This window comes from Engystomops pustulosus, chromosome 6 (genome assembly GCF_040894005.1).
Source record: "Engystomops pustulosus chromosome 6, aEngPut4.maternal, whole genome shotgun sequence".
In the NCBI taxonomy this organism is placed as follows: domain Eukaryota; kingdom Metazoa; phylum Chordata; class Amphibia; order Anura; family Leptodactylidae; genus Engystomops; species Engystomops pustulosus.
The window spans coordinates 162839125-162856635 of record NC_092416.1 but is presented as its reverse complement, the minus strand read 5'-3'; the positions used below and the strand labels follow the sequence as shown (position 1 = coordinate 162856635).

General features: G+C 41.7%; 1 protein-coding gene across 2 annotated transcripts in view; it reads right to left on the bottom strand.

Annotated features, from left to right (window-relative positions):
- GGT7 (gamma-glutamyltransferase 7) overlaps positions 1-6529 on the bottom strand; it is a 48385-nt gene extending 41856 nt beyond the window's left edge. Inside the window, exon 1 of one of the 2 annotated variants that reach the window (XM_072112168.1) lies at positions 6238-6529. In XM_072112168.1, coding sequence (XP_071968269.1) covers positions 6238-6394 — 157 coding nt within the window. In that variant the 5' untranslated portion in view covers positions 6395-6529. The remainder of the gene's footprint in view (positions 1-6237) is intronic. The other variant, XM_072112167.1, reaches the window with a different exon arrangement.
- Positions 6530-17511: the final 10982 nt, after the last annotated feature.

Here is a 17511-nt window from a genome sequence, read left to right as displayed (position 1 = left end):
TGTAGTAAGGGGATGGTATATACATTGTACATGTAATGAGGGAATGGTATATACACTGTACATGTAGTGAGGAGATGATATATACATTGTACATGTAGTGAGGGGATGGTATATACATTGTACATGTAATGAAGGGATGGTATATACATTGTGCATGTAGTGAGGGGATGGTATATACATTGTGCATGTAGTGAGGGGATGATATATACTGTACATGTAGTGAGGTGATGGTATATACACTGTACATGTAATGAGGGGATGATATATACATTGTACATGTAGTGAGGGGATGGTATAAACACTGTACATGTAGTGACGTGATGGTATATACATTGTACATGTAGTGAGGGGATGGTATATACATTGTACATGTAGTGAAGAGATGATATATACTGTACATGTAATGAGGGGATGGTATATACACTGTACATGTAGTGAGGGGATGGTATATACACTGTACATGTAGTGAGGGGATGGTATATACATTGTACATGTAGTGAGGGGATGGTATATACTGTACATGTAGTGAGGAGATGGTATATACATTGTACATGTAGTGAGGTGATGGTATATACACTGTACATGTAATGAGGGGATGATATATACATTGTACATGTAGTGAGGGGGTGATATATACATTGTACATGTAGTGAGGGGATGGTATATACACTGTACATGTAGTGAGGTGATGATATATACATTGTACATGTAGTGAGGGGATGGTATATACATTGTACATGTAGTAAGGGGATGGTATATACATTGTACATGTAGTGAGGAGATGGTATATACATTGTACATGTAGTGAGGGGATGGTATGTACTGTGCATGTAGTGAGGAGATGGTATATACTGTACATGTAGTGAGGAGATGATATATACATTGTACATGTAGTGAGGGGATGGTATATACATTGTACATGTAGTGAGGGGATGGTATATACATTGTACATGTAGTGAGGAGATGGTATATACTGTACATGTAGTGAGGGGATGGTATATACATTGTACATGTAGTGAGGGGATGATATATACATTGTACATGTAGTGAGGGGATGGATTATACATTGTGCATGTAATGAGGGGATGATATATACATTGTACATGTAGTGAGGGGGTGATATATACATTGTACATGTAGTGAGGGGATGGTATATACATTGTACATGTAGTGAGGGGATGGTATATACATTGTACATGTAGTGAGGGGATGGTATATACATTGAACAAGTAGTGAGGGGATGGTATATACATTAAACATGTAGTAAGGGGATGGTATATACACTGTACATGTAGTGAGGAGATGATATATACATTGTACATGTAGTGAGGAGATGGTATATACATTGTACATGTAGTGAGGGGATGATATATACATTGTACATGTAGTGAGGAGATGATATATACTGTACATGTAGTGAGGAGATGATATATACATTGTACATGTAGTGAGGGGATGGTATATACATTGTACATGTAATGAAGGGATGGTATATACATTGTGCATGTAGTGAGGGGATGGTATATACATTGTGCATGTAGTGAGGGGATGATATATACTGTACATGTAGTGAGGTGATGGTATATACACTGTACATGTAATGAGGGGATGATATATACATTGTACATGTAGTGAGGGGATGGTATATACACTGTACATGTAATGAGGGGATGATATATACATTGTACATGTAGTGAGGGGGTGATATATACATTGTACATGTAGTGAGGGGATGGTATATACATTGTACATGTAGTGACGTGATGGTATATACATTGTACATGTAGTGAGGGGATGGTATATACATTGTACATGTAGTGAGGGGATGGTATATACTGTACATGTAGTGAGGGGATGATATATACATTGTACATGTAGTGAGGAGATGATATATACTGTACATGTAGTGAGGGGATGGTATATACACTGTACATGTAGTGAGGGGATGGTATATACATTGTACATGTAGTGAGGGGATGGTATATACACTGTACATGTAGTGAGGAGATGATATATACTGTACATGTAGTGAGGGGATGGTATATACATTGTACATGTAGTGAGGAGATGGTATATACTGTACATGTAGTTAGGGGATGGTATATACATTGTACATGTAGTGAGGAGATGATATATACTGTACATGTAGTGAGGGGATGATATATACTGTACATGTAGTGAGGGGATGGTATATACACTGTACATGTAGTGAGGGGATGGTATATACATTGTACATGTAGTGAGGGGATGGTATATACATTGTACATGTAGTGAGGGGATGGTATATACACTGTACATGTAGTGAGGAGATGGTATATACATTGTACATGTAGTGAGGGGATGGTATATACATTGTACATGTAGTGAGGGGATGATATATACATTGTACATGTAGTGAGGGGATGGTATATACATTGTACATGTAGTGAGGGGATGGTATATACACTGTACATGTAGTGAGGGGATGGTATATACTGTACATGTAGTGAGGGGATGATATATACTGTACATGTAGTGAGGGGATGGTATATACTGTACATGTAGTGAGGGGATGGTATATATTGTACATGTAGTGAGGAGATGGTATGTACTGTGCATGTAGTGAGGAGATGATATATACATTGTACATGTAGTGAGGGGATGATATATACATTGTACATGTAGTGAGGGGATGGTATATACACTGTACATGTAGTGAGGGGATGGTATATACTGTACATGTAGTGAGGAGATGGTATATACATTGTACATGTAGTGAGGGGATGATATATACATTGTACATGTAGTGAGGGGATGGTATATACACTGTACATGTAGTGAGGGGATGGTATATACATTGTACATGTAGTGAGGTGATGGTATATACACTGTACATGTAATGAGGGGATGATATATACATTGTACATGTAGTGAGGGGATGGTATATACATTGTACATGTAGTGAGGGGATGATATATACATTGTACATGTAGTGAGGGGATGGTATATACATTGTACATGTAGTGAGGGGATGGTATATACATTGTACATGTAGTGAGGGGATGGTATATACTGTACATGTAGTGAGGGGATGATATATACATTGTACATGTAGTGAGGGGATGGTATATACACTGTACATGTAGTGAGGGGATGGTATATACTGTACATGTAGTGAGGAGATGATATATACATTGTACATGTAGTGAGGGGATGATATATACATTGTACATGTAGTGAGGGGATGATATATACATTGTACATGTAGTGAGGGGATGGTATATACATTGTACATGTAGTGAGGGGATGGTATATACATTGTACATGTAGTGAGGGGATGGTATATACTGTGCATGTAGTGAGGGGATGATATATACATTGTACATGTAGTGAGGGGATGGTATATACTGTACATGTAGTGAGAGGATGATATATACTGTACATGTAGTGAGGGGATGGTATATATTGTACATGTAGTGAGGGGATGGTATATACATTGTACATGTAGTGAGGGGATGATATATACATTGTACATGTAGTGAGGGGATGGTATATACATTGTACATGTAGTGAGGGGATGATATATACATTGTACATGTAGTGAGGGGATGGTATATACACTGTACATGTAGTGAGGGGATGGTATATACTGTACATGTAGTGAGGAGATGATATATACATTGTACATGTAGTGAGGGGATGATATATACATTGTACATGTAGTGAGGGGATGATATATACATTGTACATGTAGTGAGGGGATGGTATATACATTGTACATGTAGTGAGGGGATGGTATATACATTGTACATGTAGTGAGGGGATGATATATACATTGTACATGTAGTGAGGGGATGATATATACATTGTACATGTAGTGAGGGGATGATATATACATTGTACATGTAGTGAGGGGATGGTATATACATTGTACATGTAGTGAGGGGATGGTATATACATTGTACATGTAGTGAGGGGATGGTATATACATTGTACATGTAGTGAGGGGATGGTATACACTGTGCATGTAGTGAGGGGATGATATATACATTGTACATGTAGTGAGGGGATGGTATATACTGTACATGTAGTGAGAGGATGATATATACTGTACATGTAGTGAGGGGATGGTATATACATTGTACATGTAGTGAGGGGATGGTATATACATTGTACATGTAGTGAGGGGATGGTATATACTGTACATGTAGTGAGGGGATGGTATATATTGTACATGTAGTGAGGAGATGGTATGTACTGTGCATGTAGTGAGGAGATGATATATACATTGTACATGTAGTGAGGGGATGGTATATACATTGTACATGTAGTGAGGGGATGATATATACATTGTACATGTAGTGAGGGGATGGTATATACATTGTACATGTAATGAGGGGATGATATATACATTGTACATGTAGTGAGGGGATGATATATACATTGTACATGTAGTGAGGGGATGGTATATACATTGTACATGTAATGAGGGGATGATATATACATTGTACATGTAGTGAGGGGATGATATATACATTGTACATGTAGTGAGGGGATGGTATATACACTGTACATGTAGTGAGGGGATGGTATATACATTGTACATGTAGTGAGGGGATGGTATATACATTGTACATGTAGTGAGGGGATGGTATATACACTGTACATGTAGTGAGGGGATGGTATATACACTGTACATGTAGTGAGGGGATGGTATATACATTGTACATGTAGTGAGGGGATGGTATATACATTGTACATGTAGTGAGGGGATGGTATATACTGTACATGTAGTGAGGGGATGGTATATACATTGTACATGTAGTGAGAGGATGATATATACTGTACATGTAGTGAGGGGATGGTATATACATTGTACATGTAGTGAGGGGATGGTATATACATTGTACATGTAGTGAGGGGATGGTATATACTGTACATGTAGTGAGGGGATGGTATATATTGTACATGTAGTGAGGAGATGGTATATACATTGTACATGTAGTGAGGAGATGATATATACATTGTACATGTAGTGAGGGGATGGTATATACATTGTACATGTAGTGAGGGGATGATATATACATTGTACATGTAGTGAGGGGATGGTATATACATTGTACATGTAGTGAGGGGATGGTATATACTGTACATGTAGTGAGGGGATGGTATATACATTGTACATGTAGTGAGGGGATGGTATATACACTGTACATGTAGTGAGTGAGGGGATGGTATATACATTGTACATGTAGTGAGGGGATGGTATATACATTGTACATGTAGTGAGGGGATGGTATATACATTGTACATGTAGTGAGGGGATGGTATATACATTGTACATGTAGTGAGGGGATGGTATATACATTGTACATGTAGTGAGGGGATGGTATATACTGTACATGTAATGAGGAGATGGTATATACACTGTACATGTAGTGAGGGGATGGTATATACATTGTACATGTAGTGAGGAGATGGTATATACATTGTACATGTAGTGAGGGGATGGTATATACATTGTACATGTAGTGAGGGGATGGTATATACATTGTACATGTAGTGAGGGGATGGTATATACATTGTACATGTAGTGAGGAGATGGTATATATTGTACATGTAGTGAGGGGATGGTATATACTGTACATGTAATGAGGAGATGGTATATACACTGTACATGTAGTGAGGGGATGGTATATACATTGTACATGTAGTGAGGAGATGGTATATATTGTACATGTAGTGAGGGGATGGTATATACTGTACATGTAATGAGGAGATGGTATATACACTGTACATGTAGTGAGGGGATGGTATATACATTGTACATGTAGTGAGGAGATGGTATATACATTGTACATGTAGTGAGGGGATGGTATATACATTGTACATGTAGTGAGGGGATGGTATATACATTGTACATGTAGTGAGGGGATGGTATATACATTGTACATGTAGTGAGGAGATGGTATATATTGTACATGTAGTGAGGGGATGGTATATACTGTACATGTAATGAGGAGATGGTATATACACTGTACATGTAGTGAGGGGATGGTATATACATTGTACATGTAGTGAGGGGATGGTATATACATTGTACATGTTGTGAGGAGATGATGTGATGGAGATGCTGGCTCTCAGCTCCGGGATAACGCGGATGATGACACATGCACGGATACTACACGGATGATGACGCACATAACGCATGCACACCTGCTCCATGTACACACTATGTATGACACAGAGCTGGGTTACCGGAGTCATGCTCCCCCAGGAAGGTGTCATCCTCCCCGGCTCTCGGCACTGGCTCTCCCCCGGCTTCCTCCTCTGGTAGTCGGGGAAAGCTGGTGATGCTCATGTAGTCTACAGGGGAATAGGAGCCCAGAGATCGCCCGGGGCCCGGCTCTGCCATCTCCACTAGCCTCTGACGTCACCAGCACTGTGCAGGGAGGGAGATGCAGCAGCGCTCAGCCGCCGCTAGGTGGCGCCGCTCCCAGCCATCCTCAATGGTGATGACAGATGCCATCAGCCATTGTTCTGGCTCAGGCTGGACAACCATCATCTGCAAGCGATGTAACCTGCTGCACCAGCTGTGGAAACCAGGGGATACTTGTTTTTGTCCTGCATCTAGTCTACAAGTTACAATAAGGAGTGTAAGGACTAGATGTAACAGATGGCATTGGAGATCTGTTACTATATCCCATTATTAAATGTTCACCTGCATAAACAGTGTAAAAGGTGCATCAACATTTGGAGAGAGAAAGAGCTACACTGCAACAATGATCCATCACCGCTATAGGTTACATTAACAAAATGATCTCCAGATTCTTTGTTACAATTTGTATAAGCCACTAACCACTTCGCAGTGACCTTGTTTTAGTGGGTGCTGCTTCACATGGCGTCCACTGCCGCTGCAGCACAGCCAGGCCCGGCGCCAGCACCCGGGCAAGTGCCGGGGAGCTGGAGGGGCCCACTCGAGTCCCCGGATCAATTGTACCAGTGTTGCTATAAGACACTGGTACAAATGATCACCATCCGGATCGATTACTTTTCTGCTTCTAAGCTGCGCTTGTCGGGAGCGCAGCATAGAAGCAGAATCCAAAACTCACCTGTCCTGGTTCCCCCAAAGCTGCGCTCCGCACGGTATGCGAGGGCTTCAGGGCTTCGGGGGAACCAGGAAAGGTGAGGGTTTTTTTCTTTTCCGGAGGTGGGGGTTAGTGTATTCCACAGGGGGAGGGGGGGGTCAGTGTATTCCACAGGGGGAGGGGGGGTCAGTGTATTCCGCAGGGGGAGGGGGGGTCAGTGTATTCCGCAGGGGGAGGGGGGTCAGAGTGTCCGCAGGGGGAGGGGGGGCAGCGTGTCCCGCAGGGGTAAGGGGGACAGTGTGGCCACTGGAGGGCGGGCCCACGAAGGGGCCCACTAAGGCTCTGTCACTCAGGGGCCCACTAAAACCTGGAGCCAGCCCTGAGCACAGCACCAGCAGGGACACAGACCCAACAGCTCCTTAGTACCCATAGTGGTAGGTTAAGCCACCATTGCTCTGGGCCCCATGTCCCGACCAGCACCGCAACACAGAAACAGCACATGCCATGTGCAGAGCCCAGGTTAGGGGTGGCCCTAGCGCTTTGCTGGGTCCGCCAGGCACCATCAAGGTGTCAGCACGTGTTACTGTTCTCTGGAAGGAAATCAAGTTACCTGGAGAGGGGAACTCAGAGAAACTCCGAGTGGCCCCGTTGGGAGAAAAAACGAAGGAAAAAAGACGGAGGAGCGCAACCTCGTGTGATACAGTAGACTCAGTTGAATGTGTGCACTAGTGCATCAGCAGACTCTCACTTGATGGCTGATTCAATAAGGCATTTCATATATCATATATATGAATCAGAGCAGCCGGTCTCGATAAACCATGCTTCACAGCACAGGACCAGGATCCTGGAAGCGTGTAAACGATAATGCTAGGCAGGTCTCTGGAAGGGATAGTGAGACAAGGTACACCCCAATGGGACATAAGTCCAGAGATGCAGGGTCTGCAGTGAACAGTTACCTTCTTTACTGAAGAAATTCCCCTGCAAAGCAATAGAAGCAAATCATAGGACTGACTTCTCCAATCTCCTCCCTGGCAGAAAAAGGGTTAATGCTGAGGAAAGGCCTGGGATAGCTTTTCCTCTCTTTTTCAGAAGGCTGGTACCCTGGTCACAGGCTAGGAGCCCAGAGTCTATGAGCAGAGTATCCCCATATTAGCTTCTTCTTCTGGTTACTCAAGGAGACTGACAGTCTTGTCCTCCAAGCTCTGTTCCCTAACTGCAAGACACTAATGACTGGGACTGTTCTCCTTATATATCTCTACCAGGGGAGAAGTTTTTACACAAAAACAATGACAAAGTGTTCTCCCGTAGACATAAATTGAGTCACCATAATATTCTATGGCAGCAAGTTTCTAAAGTTTAAACAACTTTCCAGGCAGAACCCGTCATTCTAAACATTAAGCTGTCTGCTTTTCTGGTAAACAAGTCTTTTTCTTCTGCAAAACAATCTATACTATAACAATGAAAAATGACTAGTTTCTCTTAGAGATACACGGTCAGAAATTTTTATTAACCTTTTCTACTAATCTTTACAAATACAGTAATAATAATTTGTATGACAAAACACTATAGATTTAAGCAAGTTAAACCTTGATGTAAAATAAAGTACTAGGCGCTGAGTTTGCATAAGGGAAATATTAAAATTTCCACAAATGTCCAAAGTTTAATGCTCCTTTGTTACTGGGCACTACACATGCAGTACCGTGTGAACAGGTCTTGAATGCTTAACATACCATATAATCTCAGAAACTAGATAAGACTAAGTAGACAGTCACTGTATATATATATACATATATATATATATATATATATATATGCAGTCTTATGCGTATTAAAAACACTTGGGCCATATGGGGTATAGTGCAGGTACCAACGTCAGTTGTTTCTGTGGTGTGGTGCTGGTGAGGACCTGGGGCCCAGAGCCATGGGTACTGGGGCTTTGTTTCATGCTGGTGCTGAGTTGCAGCCATATTGGACACCATGTGATGCCGCACCTAATAGTGTAGGGACCCACTAAACCAAGGTAACTGTGAAGTGGTTAGTGACTTATACAATCTGATCAAAGTATATCCCCAAAAATTACGATCACCTTACAGTGGGTACAAAAAGTATGCAGACCCCTTCCTTCGGCAGATGCTGCCGTAAAGCCCCGACTAGTGGAGGCTGCAGTTATAGGTGACTTTGTGGACATTTATCCCATCTCTGGAGCTCAGCCACAGCGATCTTGGGGTTCTTCTTTACCTCTTTCACCAAGGCTCTTCTCCCATGATTGCTTAGTTTGGCTGGACAGCCAGGTTAAGGAAGAGTTGTGGTCGTCTTAAACTTCTTCCATTTAAGGATTATGGAGGCCACTGTGCTCTTAGCAACCTTGAGTGTTGCAGAAATTATTTTGTAACCGTGGCCAGATCTTTGCCGTGACACAATTCTGTCCCCGTGCTCCTTTGGCAGTTCCTTAGACCTCATAAGTCTCATTTGCTCTGACATGCACTGTGACCTGTGAAGTGTTATATAGGTGTGCAGGTGCAATCAGTTTAATGAAGGAATAGATCGAGGAGATTCGGAAGGAAATGCACAGCATTTGAGTTAAATATGAGTGTCACAATACATGACACTGAATACTTATGATCATGTGATATTACACTTTTTCTTGTTTAATAAATTAGAAAAAATATTGATATCTGAGCAAAAAAAAAAAATTTTTTATCTAACCGATAATGCAATGAAACAAAGAGTGAAAAATGACTTTCTGTGCCCACTGTAGTATTTAGGTCACAGTATCCGGACAGTGTAAAGCAAAGTTGAATTAGATCATAACATTTTGGCTTCTCTGTTTCGATTATAAGTCATCTTTGTATCTAGTCGCAGTGTAGATGTTGGGAGTACTAAATTTTCCAGACCTCTTTTGGCAGCCCCATATGGACTGAAGGGTCGGGATTTACAAGGGATCGGTCCTTATGGATAGGTGATACATTCTTGTATAGGGTCTACATGACCAGACATTTGTGTGTTTGTCCATTGATTGCATCTTTAATGATAAAAGGATAAAAATAATTTGTCGGGGGTGCATTTTCCCATGTAAATACACCCTCTTGTATGATTAAAGGACAATATGGCAGCTCTAATCATGCTAATTGTTTTGAGTAGTAGTAGTTGAGACTTTACGCAATACTCCAAATTTTGGCTGACTACATCAATATGAAACTAGCTCCCCCTAGTGGTGGTTGCTTGGTGAAAAAAAAAATGATATCATCTTTATCTTATGACCATCTCAGATCTCTTTGAACATATAGAAGTCGATGTATCTGAGACCCGCATTATGTGTGTTTGTCTGTCCTCACCACGTTTATCCCACTTCTTTCAAAAATGTTGATTGGGGTGCAAAATAGCATAATGACAATTAATTATGCAACCAGTTTATTCAGATATTTTATGGTTGGAAACACATTCCCATGCTTCATAAATTGATATCATGGGAAAGCTAATTGTGTGTTTAACTATGGGGCTCTATTATTTCTATGCTTGTCCCTGATGTATGTAATTTCAGCTATAAATCTATGTGCTACTATTTTTAGTCTAAGTAGCTGGTATCATCTTTGGAGCAATCTGCTCTTTTCTGCTTGATTTATACATTTGCATACTATTTTTATTACATAGAAGAAAAAATATTCTGGTTTCATTACTTCGCAATTAAAGGGAACCTTTCACCAGAATTTACCCTATTAAACTATGGGCAATTTCAGGCAGGGAACAAAATGTTATAGAAGAAAAGGGACAACGGCACTCATGGACAATTTCAGAGGATCTTTCCAACGATGATGCTTTATTAAAGTATAAAACCGTCGCATGCAGCACAAGGTAAAGTCATGATCACACATGTATAGTAAGTAATAAGCATTTACACCCTACTTCCAATACTTTTCTTCTATGATTGTATCTGACGGCTATGGTCTAACAAAGGGGTCCTGACCTTTTTGGCTGAAAGAGCCATAAGCGCCACATATTTAAAAATATAACTCTACTAGAGCCGTTCCATGTGTTTAGACAGTATATAGACAGCCAGCCTCCCAGTATATAGCCAGCCAACCCCCCATTATATAGCCATACAGCGCCCCAGTATATAGCCAGTCAGCCCCCCAGTATATAGCCAGCCAGCCTCCCAGTATATAGCCGGCCAGCCTCACAGTAAATAGCCAGTCAGCCCCCAGTATACAGCCAGACAGCCCCCCAGTATATAGCCAGCTAGCTTCCCACTATATAGCCAGCCAGCCTCCCAGTATATAGCTAGCCAGCCTCCCAGCATATAGCCAGCCAGTCCCCCAGTATATAGACAGCCAGCTTCCCAGTATACAGCCAGCCAGACTCCCAGTATATAGCCACCCCCCAGTATACAGCCAGCCCCCTGTATATAGCCAGACAGCCCCCCAGAATACAACCAGACCCTCTGTATATAGCCTGCCCTTCAAAATACAGCCAGCCAGTCCCCCAGTATACAGACAGCCCCATCCCAGTATATAGCCAGCCAGTCCCCCAGTATACAGCCATCCCCACCCCAGTATATAGCCAGCACCCCCAGTTTATAGCCAGCGTGCCCCCCTCTGTATACAGCCAGCCAACCTCCCCCTTGTTTACAACCAGCCAGCTTCTCCCCTGTATACTGCAAGCCTCCCCCTTGTATACAGCCACCCCTCCCCATATACAGCCAGCCACCCCACCTGTGTACAGCCAGCCACCAGGAGCCTGGTCCGCGAGCCAGATGCGGCCATCAAAATCTGGATTGGTATAAAAAGGCCTTTCTAGAATTCCCTCTTATTTGTAATTTGTCATTGCCTGAAATGAGTAAGTTTAGAAGCTGCAGGGGTAGTGATTTAAGATGCCCTGATCTTCAGCTATTTTAAATCGCATCAAGTTTGTAGTTTTAGGAGCTACAGAAACGGAGATACAGACTGCAACTCACATTCCCAAATATGCCTTTTTCTGCCTGTATCTCCGACTCTATGGATCATAGAACCACAAGCCTGAAAGATGAGATTATTATCTTTAAGCTGACATGAAAACCATGTTTCTAGGTGCTATGGAAATAAAAATATGACAGTTCTTTGTTATTTTTACATTATTTGATTATGTGATTTTTTTTAAATAGATAAACAGATGAGATTTCACTTAAAAGAGGGAATTCTAGAAAGGACATTTCATCCCCTATCTGAGAGGACTGGTAGTTTAATGTGGTAAATTCTGGTGACAGGTTCCCGTAGCATGACTGCTGTCATAATACCTATAATGTGTAGTTCATGTATCATTAACTGTCTGTAACAGTTACAGATTTTCTGCTCGTGGCCCAGATTTTCAGGTTATGACCCATCATTGTCGTCTCGATTTAGACTTCATGGGGCTCATTTACTAAGGGGTCGAATCGCCGGGTTTCCCGAATAATACTGTTTCGTGCCATTTGTCCCTGAATTGCCTCGGGTTTTTGGCGCACGCGATCGGATTGTGTCGCATCGGCGCTGGCTTGCATGCGACGGAAATCGGGGGGCGTGGGCGATGGAAAACCAGACAGATTCGGAAAAACCGTGGTATTTAAAAAAAAAATAAATTGTGTCGCTAGATCAGCACTTACATGCACCGAGGAGAAGAAGGTGAACTCCGGCGGACCTCGGCGCAGCAGAGACACCTGGTGGACATCGGGCGCACGACCTTAGTAAATCCTTGTCATTGAACCTAAATCCTCTTCAGAGAATGCGCCGCTGGATCACGACTGGACCGGGTAAGTAAATGAGCCCCCATGTGTTCTCCATCTTCCATTCTCATCTTATTTATTACCAGAATCAACAATGCACTTTTTCTCTGCATAGTATCTCTTTGAGGTTCGTGTTACGTATTGCTTTCATGATCTCTATTTGGAGTAATAATAACTAGTCTGTTAATTATAATGTTATTTGTTGGCATAACTTACAATAATTATTGTTACACATGCTAGATTCCTATGGGACATGACGTCCACGAAGGTTCATAAATTTACATTTCTAGTGTATAGTTGCCTACTGTCAAGACTGCATAGGGAAATGCACATACTTTCGATCATTTTTTGGTGCGCTCAGTCACGATTTGATAATTGTTACCTCAAGATAGGCCTGGGTCACATACTTAATGACAAGGTGTGACGAATGATTTAAAGATTAACAAAACCTTTGAGGTAAATTAGTAGAACAGGTGATAATAGTTAAATTTGTAATATACTTCATTAAGTGAAGCAGCTTTTTGTGCTTCTTTCTCCTGTAGTGAGTAGTGTATCTGAAAGCCTTCTGAGGTCTGTCAACTACAGGAAGATAAGGAGGCTAATGATTACATCTTTCCATACCTAGAGAATATTTCTCTGAGGAGATTAGACTATCCAGTAACTACACAGTGAATCATAATATCTTAGTACATAAGGCTGGAAAAAGACGCAGGTCCATCAAGTCCAATTAAATAAATAAGAATTAAATAAATGTTTTATCCCCATAACCTGTGATATTTTTTCTCTCCAAAAAGTCATCCAGGCTCCTTTTGTACTTGTACATAGAGTCCGGCATAACAACATAACAGAGTAAAGAATCCCTGTCTATGGTGATGGTAGAACCTCCTCTCCTCTAGGCGTAGAGGATGCCCCCTTGTCCTGGTCACAGGCCGAGGTATAAAAAGATCTTTGGAGAGATCCTTGTACTGTCCGTTCAGGTATTTGTACATTGTAATGAGGTCTCCCCTCAGTCGTCTTTTTTCTAAACTGAATAATCCCAGATTTTGTAATCTGTCATTGTATTCTAATCCCCCCATTTCCATAATAATCCTGGTTGCTCTCCTCTGCACCCGTTCCAGCTCTATTATATCCTTTTTATACACTGGTGCCCAAAACTGTACATAATATTCCATGTGTGGTCTGACCAGGGATTTGTATAAGGGCAAAACTATGTCTTTATCATGAGAATCTATTCCTCTCTTGATATATCCCTTGATATATCTTTGCTTTAGCAGCAGCCTCCTGGCTCTGGTCACTAAAATTAAGTTTACCATCCACCAATACCCCCAAGTCCTTTTCAGCTTCAGTTTTACTAAGTAATTGGGCACTTTATCAGGTCCCTTTATCTCTCAGCTTTGTCTCTTTTGAGAAATTCAGTCTTTCCCTGTTCTCACCATATTTACTTTTATCTGACCTTGAACTCTTGTATCGAGGAGAGCGTTCAGACGTTTACATGTCTAGCAAAGGGATTCGGTGCCTCAACTATAAGTATAAGGCCCCTTCCACACTAGCGTTGCATTTCACGTCAGGGTGCAATGCGTGAAAAACTGACGTTTTTGGCTGCGTTTTTGTTCCATTTTTCCTTGGAGTCATTAGCGTTTTTGCGTTTTTCACGCGCGTGTTGTTCGCGTTTTTTTGCGTTTTCGGCGCGTTTTTTTAAGTCAATTGGACTTTTTCAAAGGGACCATGGTTCGGGAATAAAATTTTTTATTTAATTGAAAAAGAATGTCTTCAGATAAGTTAGCAGATGTATGCAAACATCTTTTCTTCACTGTTCCGCGCGTATATTATCTCCAAGAATGCATTTTTGATGCGTCTCCATAGACTTGAATGGGGCGGGAAAAACGTGCGTGAAACGCAAAAGTAGAGAATGCTGCGATTTTGACGCGCGTCAAAACAAACGCAAGCACGCGCGTGCAAAACAACGCAAATGAGGAAAGACCCATTGGAAACAATGGGACAGAGTGCAATGCAAGTTCTGAGCGTCAAAAGCACGCGCAGAACTCGTGCGTGAAAAACGCTAGTGTGGAAGGGGCCTAAGACTTCTTCTCCAACGAGCACGGGAAGAAACGGTCTAAGGGACAACATGAACTCCGGATTTGGAGAAGACCCTCCCCCTATTCCTCAATCAAATGTATAGTGCTTAGTAAAGAGACAGAGAAAAAAGATTTTAAAACAAAAACTTTTGTACTTATTTTTCTACAGATAAAAAGCAAAAAAGAAACTATGTTTTTGAATGATATGGTATTTGTCTTCTTCTGGTGAACAGATCTGTTATATCATAAGAAGACATTGATTCTCAATATGTGCAATGTGTTCTCTCTATCTGACCTGGTTTGGCAAAGTCATGATGACCGGCCGGTTATTTGGCCCCGCGGGCATTTCATGCCTTGTGGTTGGATGCCAGAACGAACCATGTAAGATATAAAGATATGTAAAGTCGGGTGTTTATGGATGGGTGCTACTAGCAGAGGTGGATTCTTAAGACTATATTAAGTCTTTGCTGTAGTCTTTGCTGTAGCGTGGCCTCGCTCGGATCCTGAGACGTGGAAGGGGAACAAATGTGGATGTGTGTTTGTGTGAGTGTGAAAAGAGTTGGCACCAGTGAACAATAAGGAGTTTATGACTGTTCGCCGCCTGTTCTTCCCTCTGCATCTATACACAACTCTTCTTTCTCACTGCTGTGGGCTGTCCTTATGGCATCACCCACTTTGCCTCTTTTCACAGTCCATCCTCACTGACAGAGATGGGGAGAGGGGGAGGGAGCAGGATAAGTCACAACTCCTTCTATTCAGCAGAGCTCACACATGTAAACAGAGAATCACGGAGAGTCTGCACACAGCAAAAAAGTAAGTAGCAGGAAAGCCGAATCATTTTATGGACATTCAGGGATTATTATTAAGGCAGTAAAGACACATGGGCAACTTATGTGAAAGAGTGGCCAACCCCTCATTAGCCATATACAACCATTCCCGTAATTAGTCCTTGACATGGAATACCCTGCTCACAAGGATCTATACAGGCAGTCCCCGGGTTACATACAAGATAGGGTCTGTAGGTTTGTTCTTAAGTTGAATTTGTATGTAAGTCGGAACTGTATATTTTATCATTGTAACCCCAGCCAGAATTTTTTTTGGTCTCTGTGATAATTGGATTTTAAAAATGTTGGGTTGTCATTAGAACCAGGATTACCAATAAAGCTTCATTGTAGACACCAGTAATAACTGTTATAGCTGTTTATTGTAGCCTAAGGATAAAGTACAGTAATTACCAACATCCAGAGGTCCCTTTGTAACTAGGGGTCGTATGTAAGTCAGGTGTTCTTAAGTAGGGGACTGCCTGTATATGTACAGATTAAATAATAGATGTAAATGCAGGCAGACATTTATCAGGACTTGTTTGCCAGTTTTCTGACATTCAAGCCCTGAAATAATCGTGAATACCTTGCAGATCATGCAGGCAAGTGTGCGCCAAGTGGGTGAGGAGGGACATCCATGCAGGTGCAGCCACCCGACGGATACTACTGGACTCTTCGTTGGTGGGGCTAGGCTTACATCACACACATGAAGCGCTGGAGTATAATAAATGTCCCCCACAATTACGTTATTATTACAATTAAGAAGCAGATATGGCAACAACATGAAACAGAGCATGAATTTACTGCTATGTGAATGTTATTATAGATGAATAGGCAGGGAATGAGCCATATTTATATGTTAGAATTATGTCTGGTGCACTTTGCTGAAAACTCACAAACCATGGATTATTAATACAAAATGTAAAAATAAAAATATATTTACTTGAAATATTTACTGGCCACATTTAATAACCATTTAAAGTCTTCTTTCTCATGCTATCATCATGATAGGGTCCAGTGCAAGACTAAACTGAGCAATGAAGATGTGCACTAGGATTAATATAGTCCAGGAACAGACTGAGGAAACCTGTCAAATTGAAAAAGTAATCTGATCTGCCAGCAGCATGTTATAGAGCAGGGAGAGCAGGTCAGGCTGTTCATAGTGCTTTATCTACAGGCAGCTTGTTGTAAAGCAGGAGGAGCTGTGGAGATTGTACATAGTGTCCTATCTGCATGGAACTTGGTATCGAGCAGGAGGAGCTGAGCAGATTGTACATAGTGTCCTATCTGCAGGCAGCATGTTATAGAGCAGGAGAAGCTGAGCAGATTATACATAGGGCCACATTTATCACTTTTGTGCGCCTAAGTGTAGTAGTTGCGCCTAAATTCTGGCGCACTGTTTTGCCAGAATTATCACAAGCTACAACCATCTGTGATAAGTATATTTTCTGCCTCTTATTAATCACTTTACTTTAAAACAGTTTAGGCGCAATTTTGGCGCAGTTTCGGCGTAATGTTAGATTCGGGTACTTACATGTGATCCTGCTACAAGCTGCTCTCTGCTTCTCCCACAGCCCAGAATGAAGATAACACTCACAGCAGCACCCAGGTGTGTGACACCCAGCACCCAGTGACCTCCTCAGCAGGAGCTTCTCCTGGAGGGGATCCCCCAGTGCTGGTCTCCTGCTGCACCCCTGTAATTCTGCACAATATCCCCCTCAGACACTGTGCAGAATTACATGGGGGACACTTGTCTGTAGTATCTGCAACATTCTGCAAACTTCTGCAAAGTTCTTAGCTCTCTTGCTGTGAGC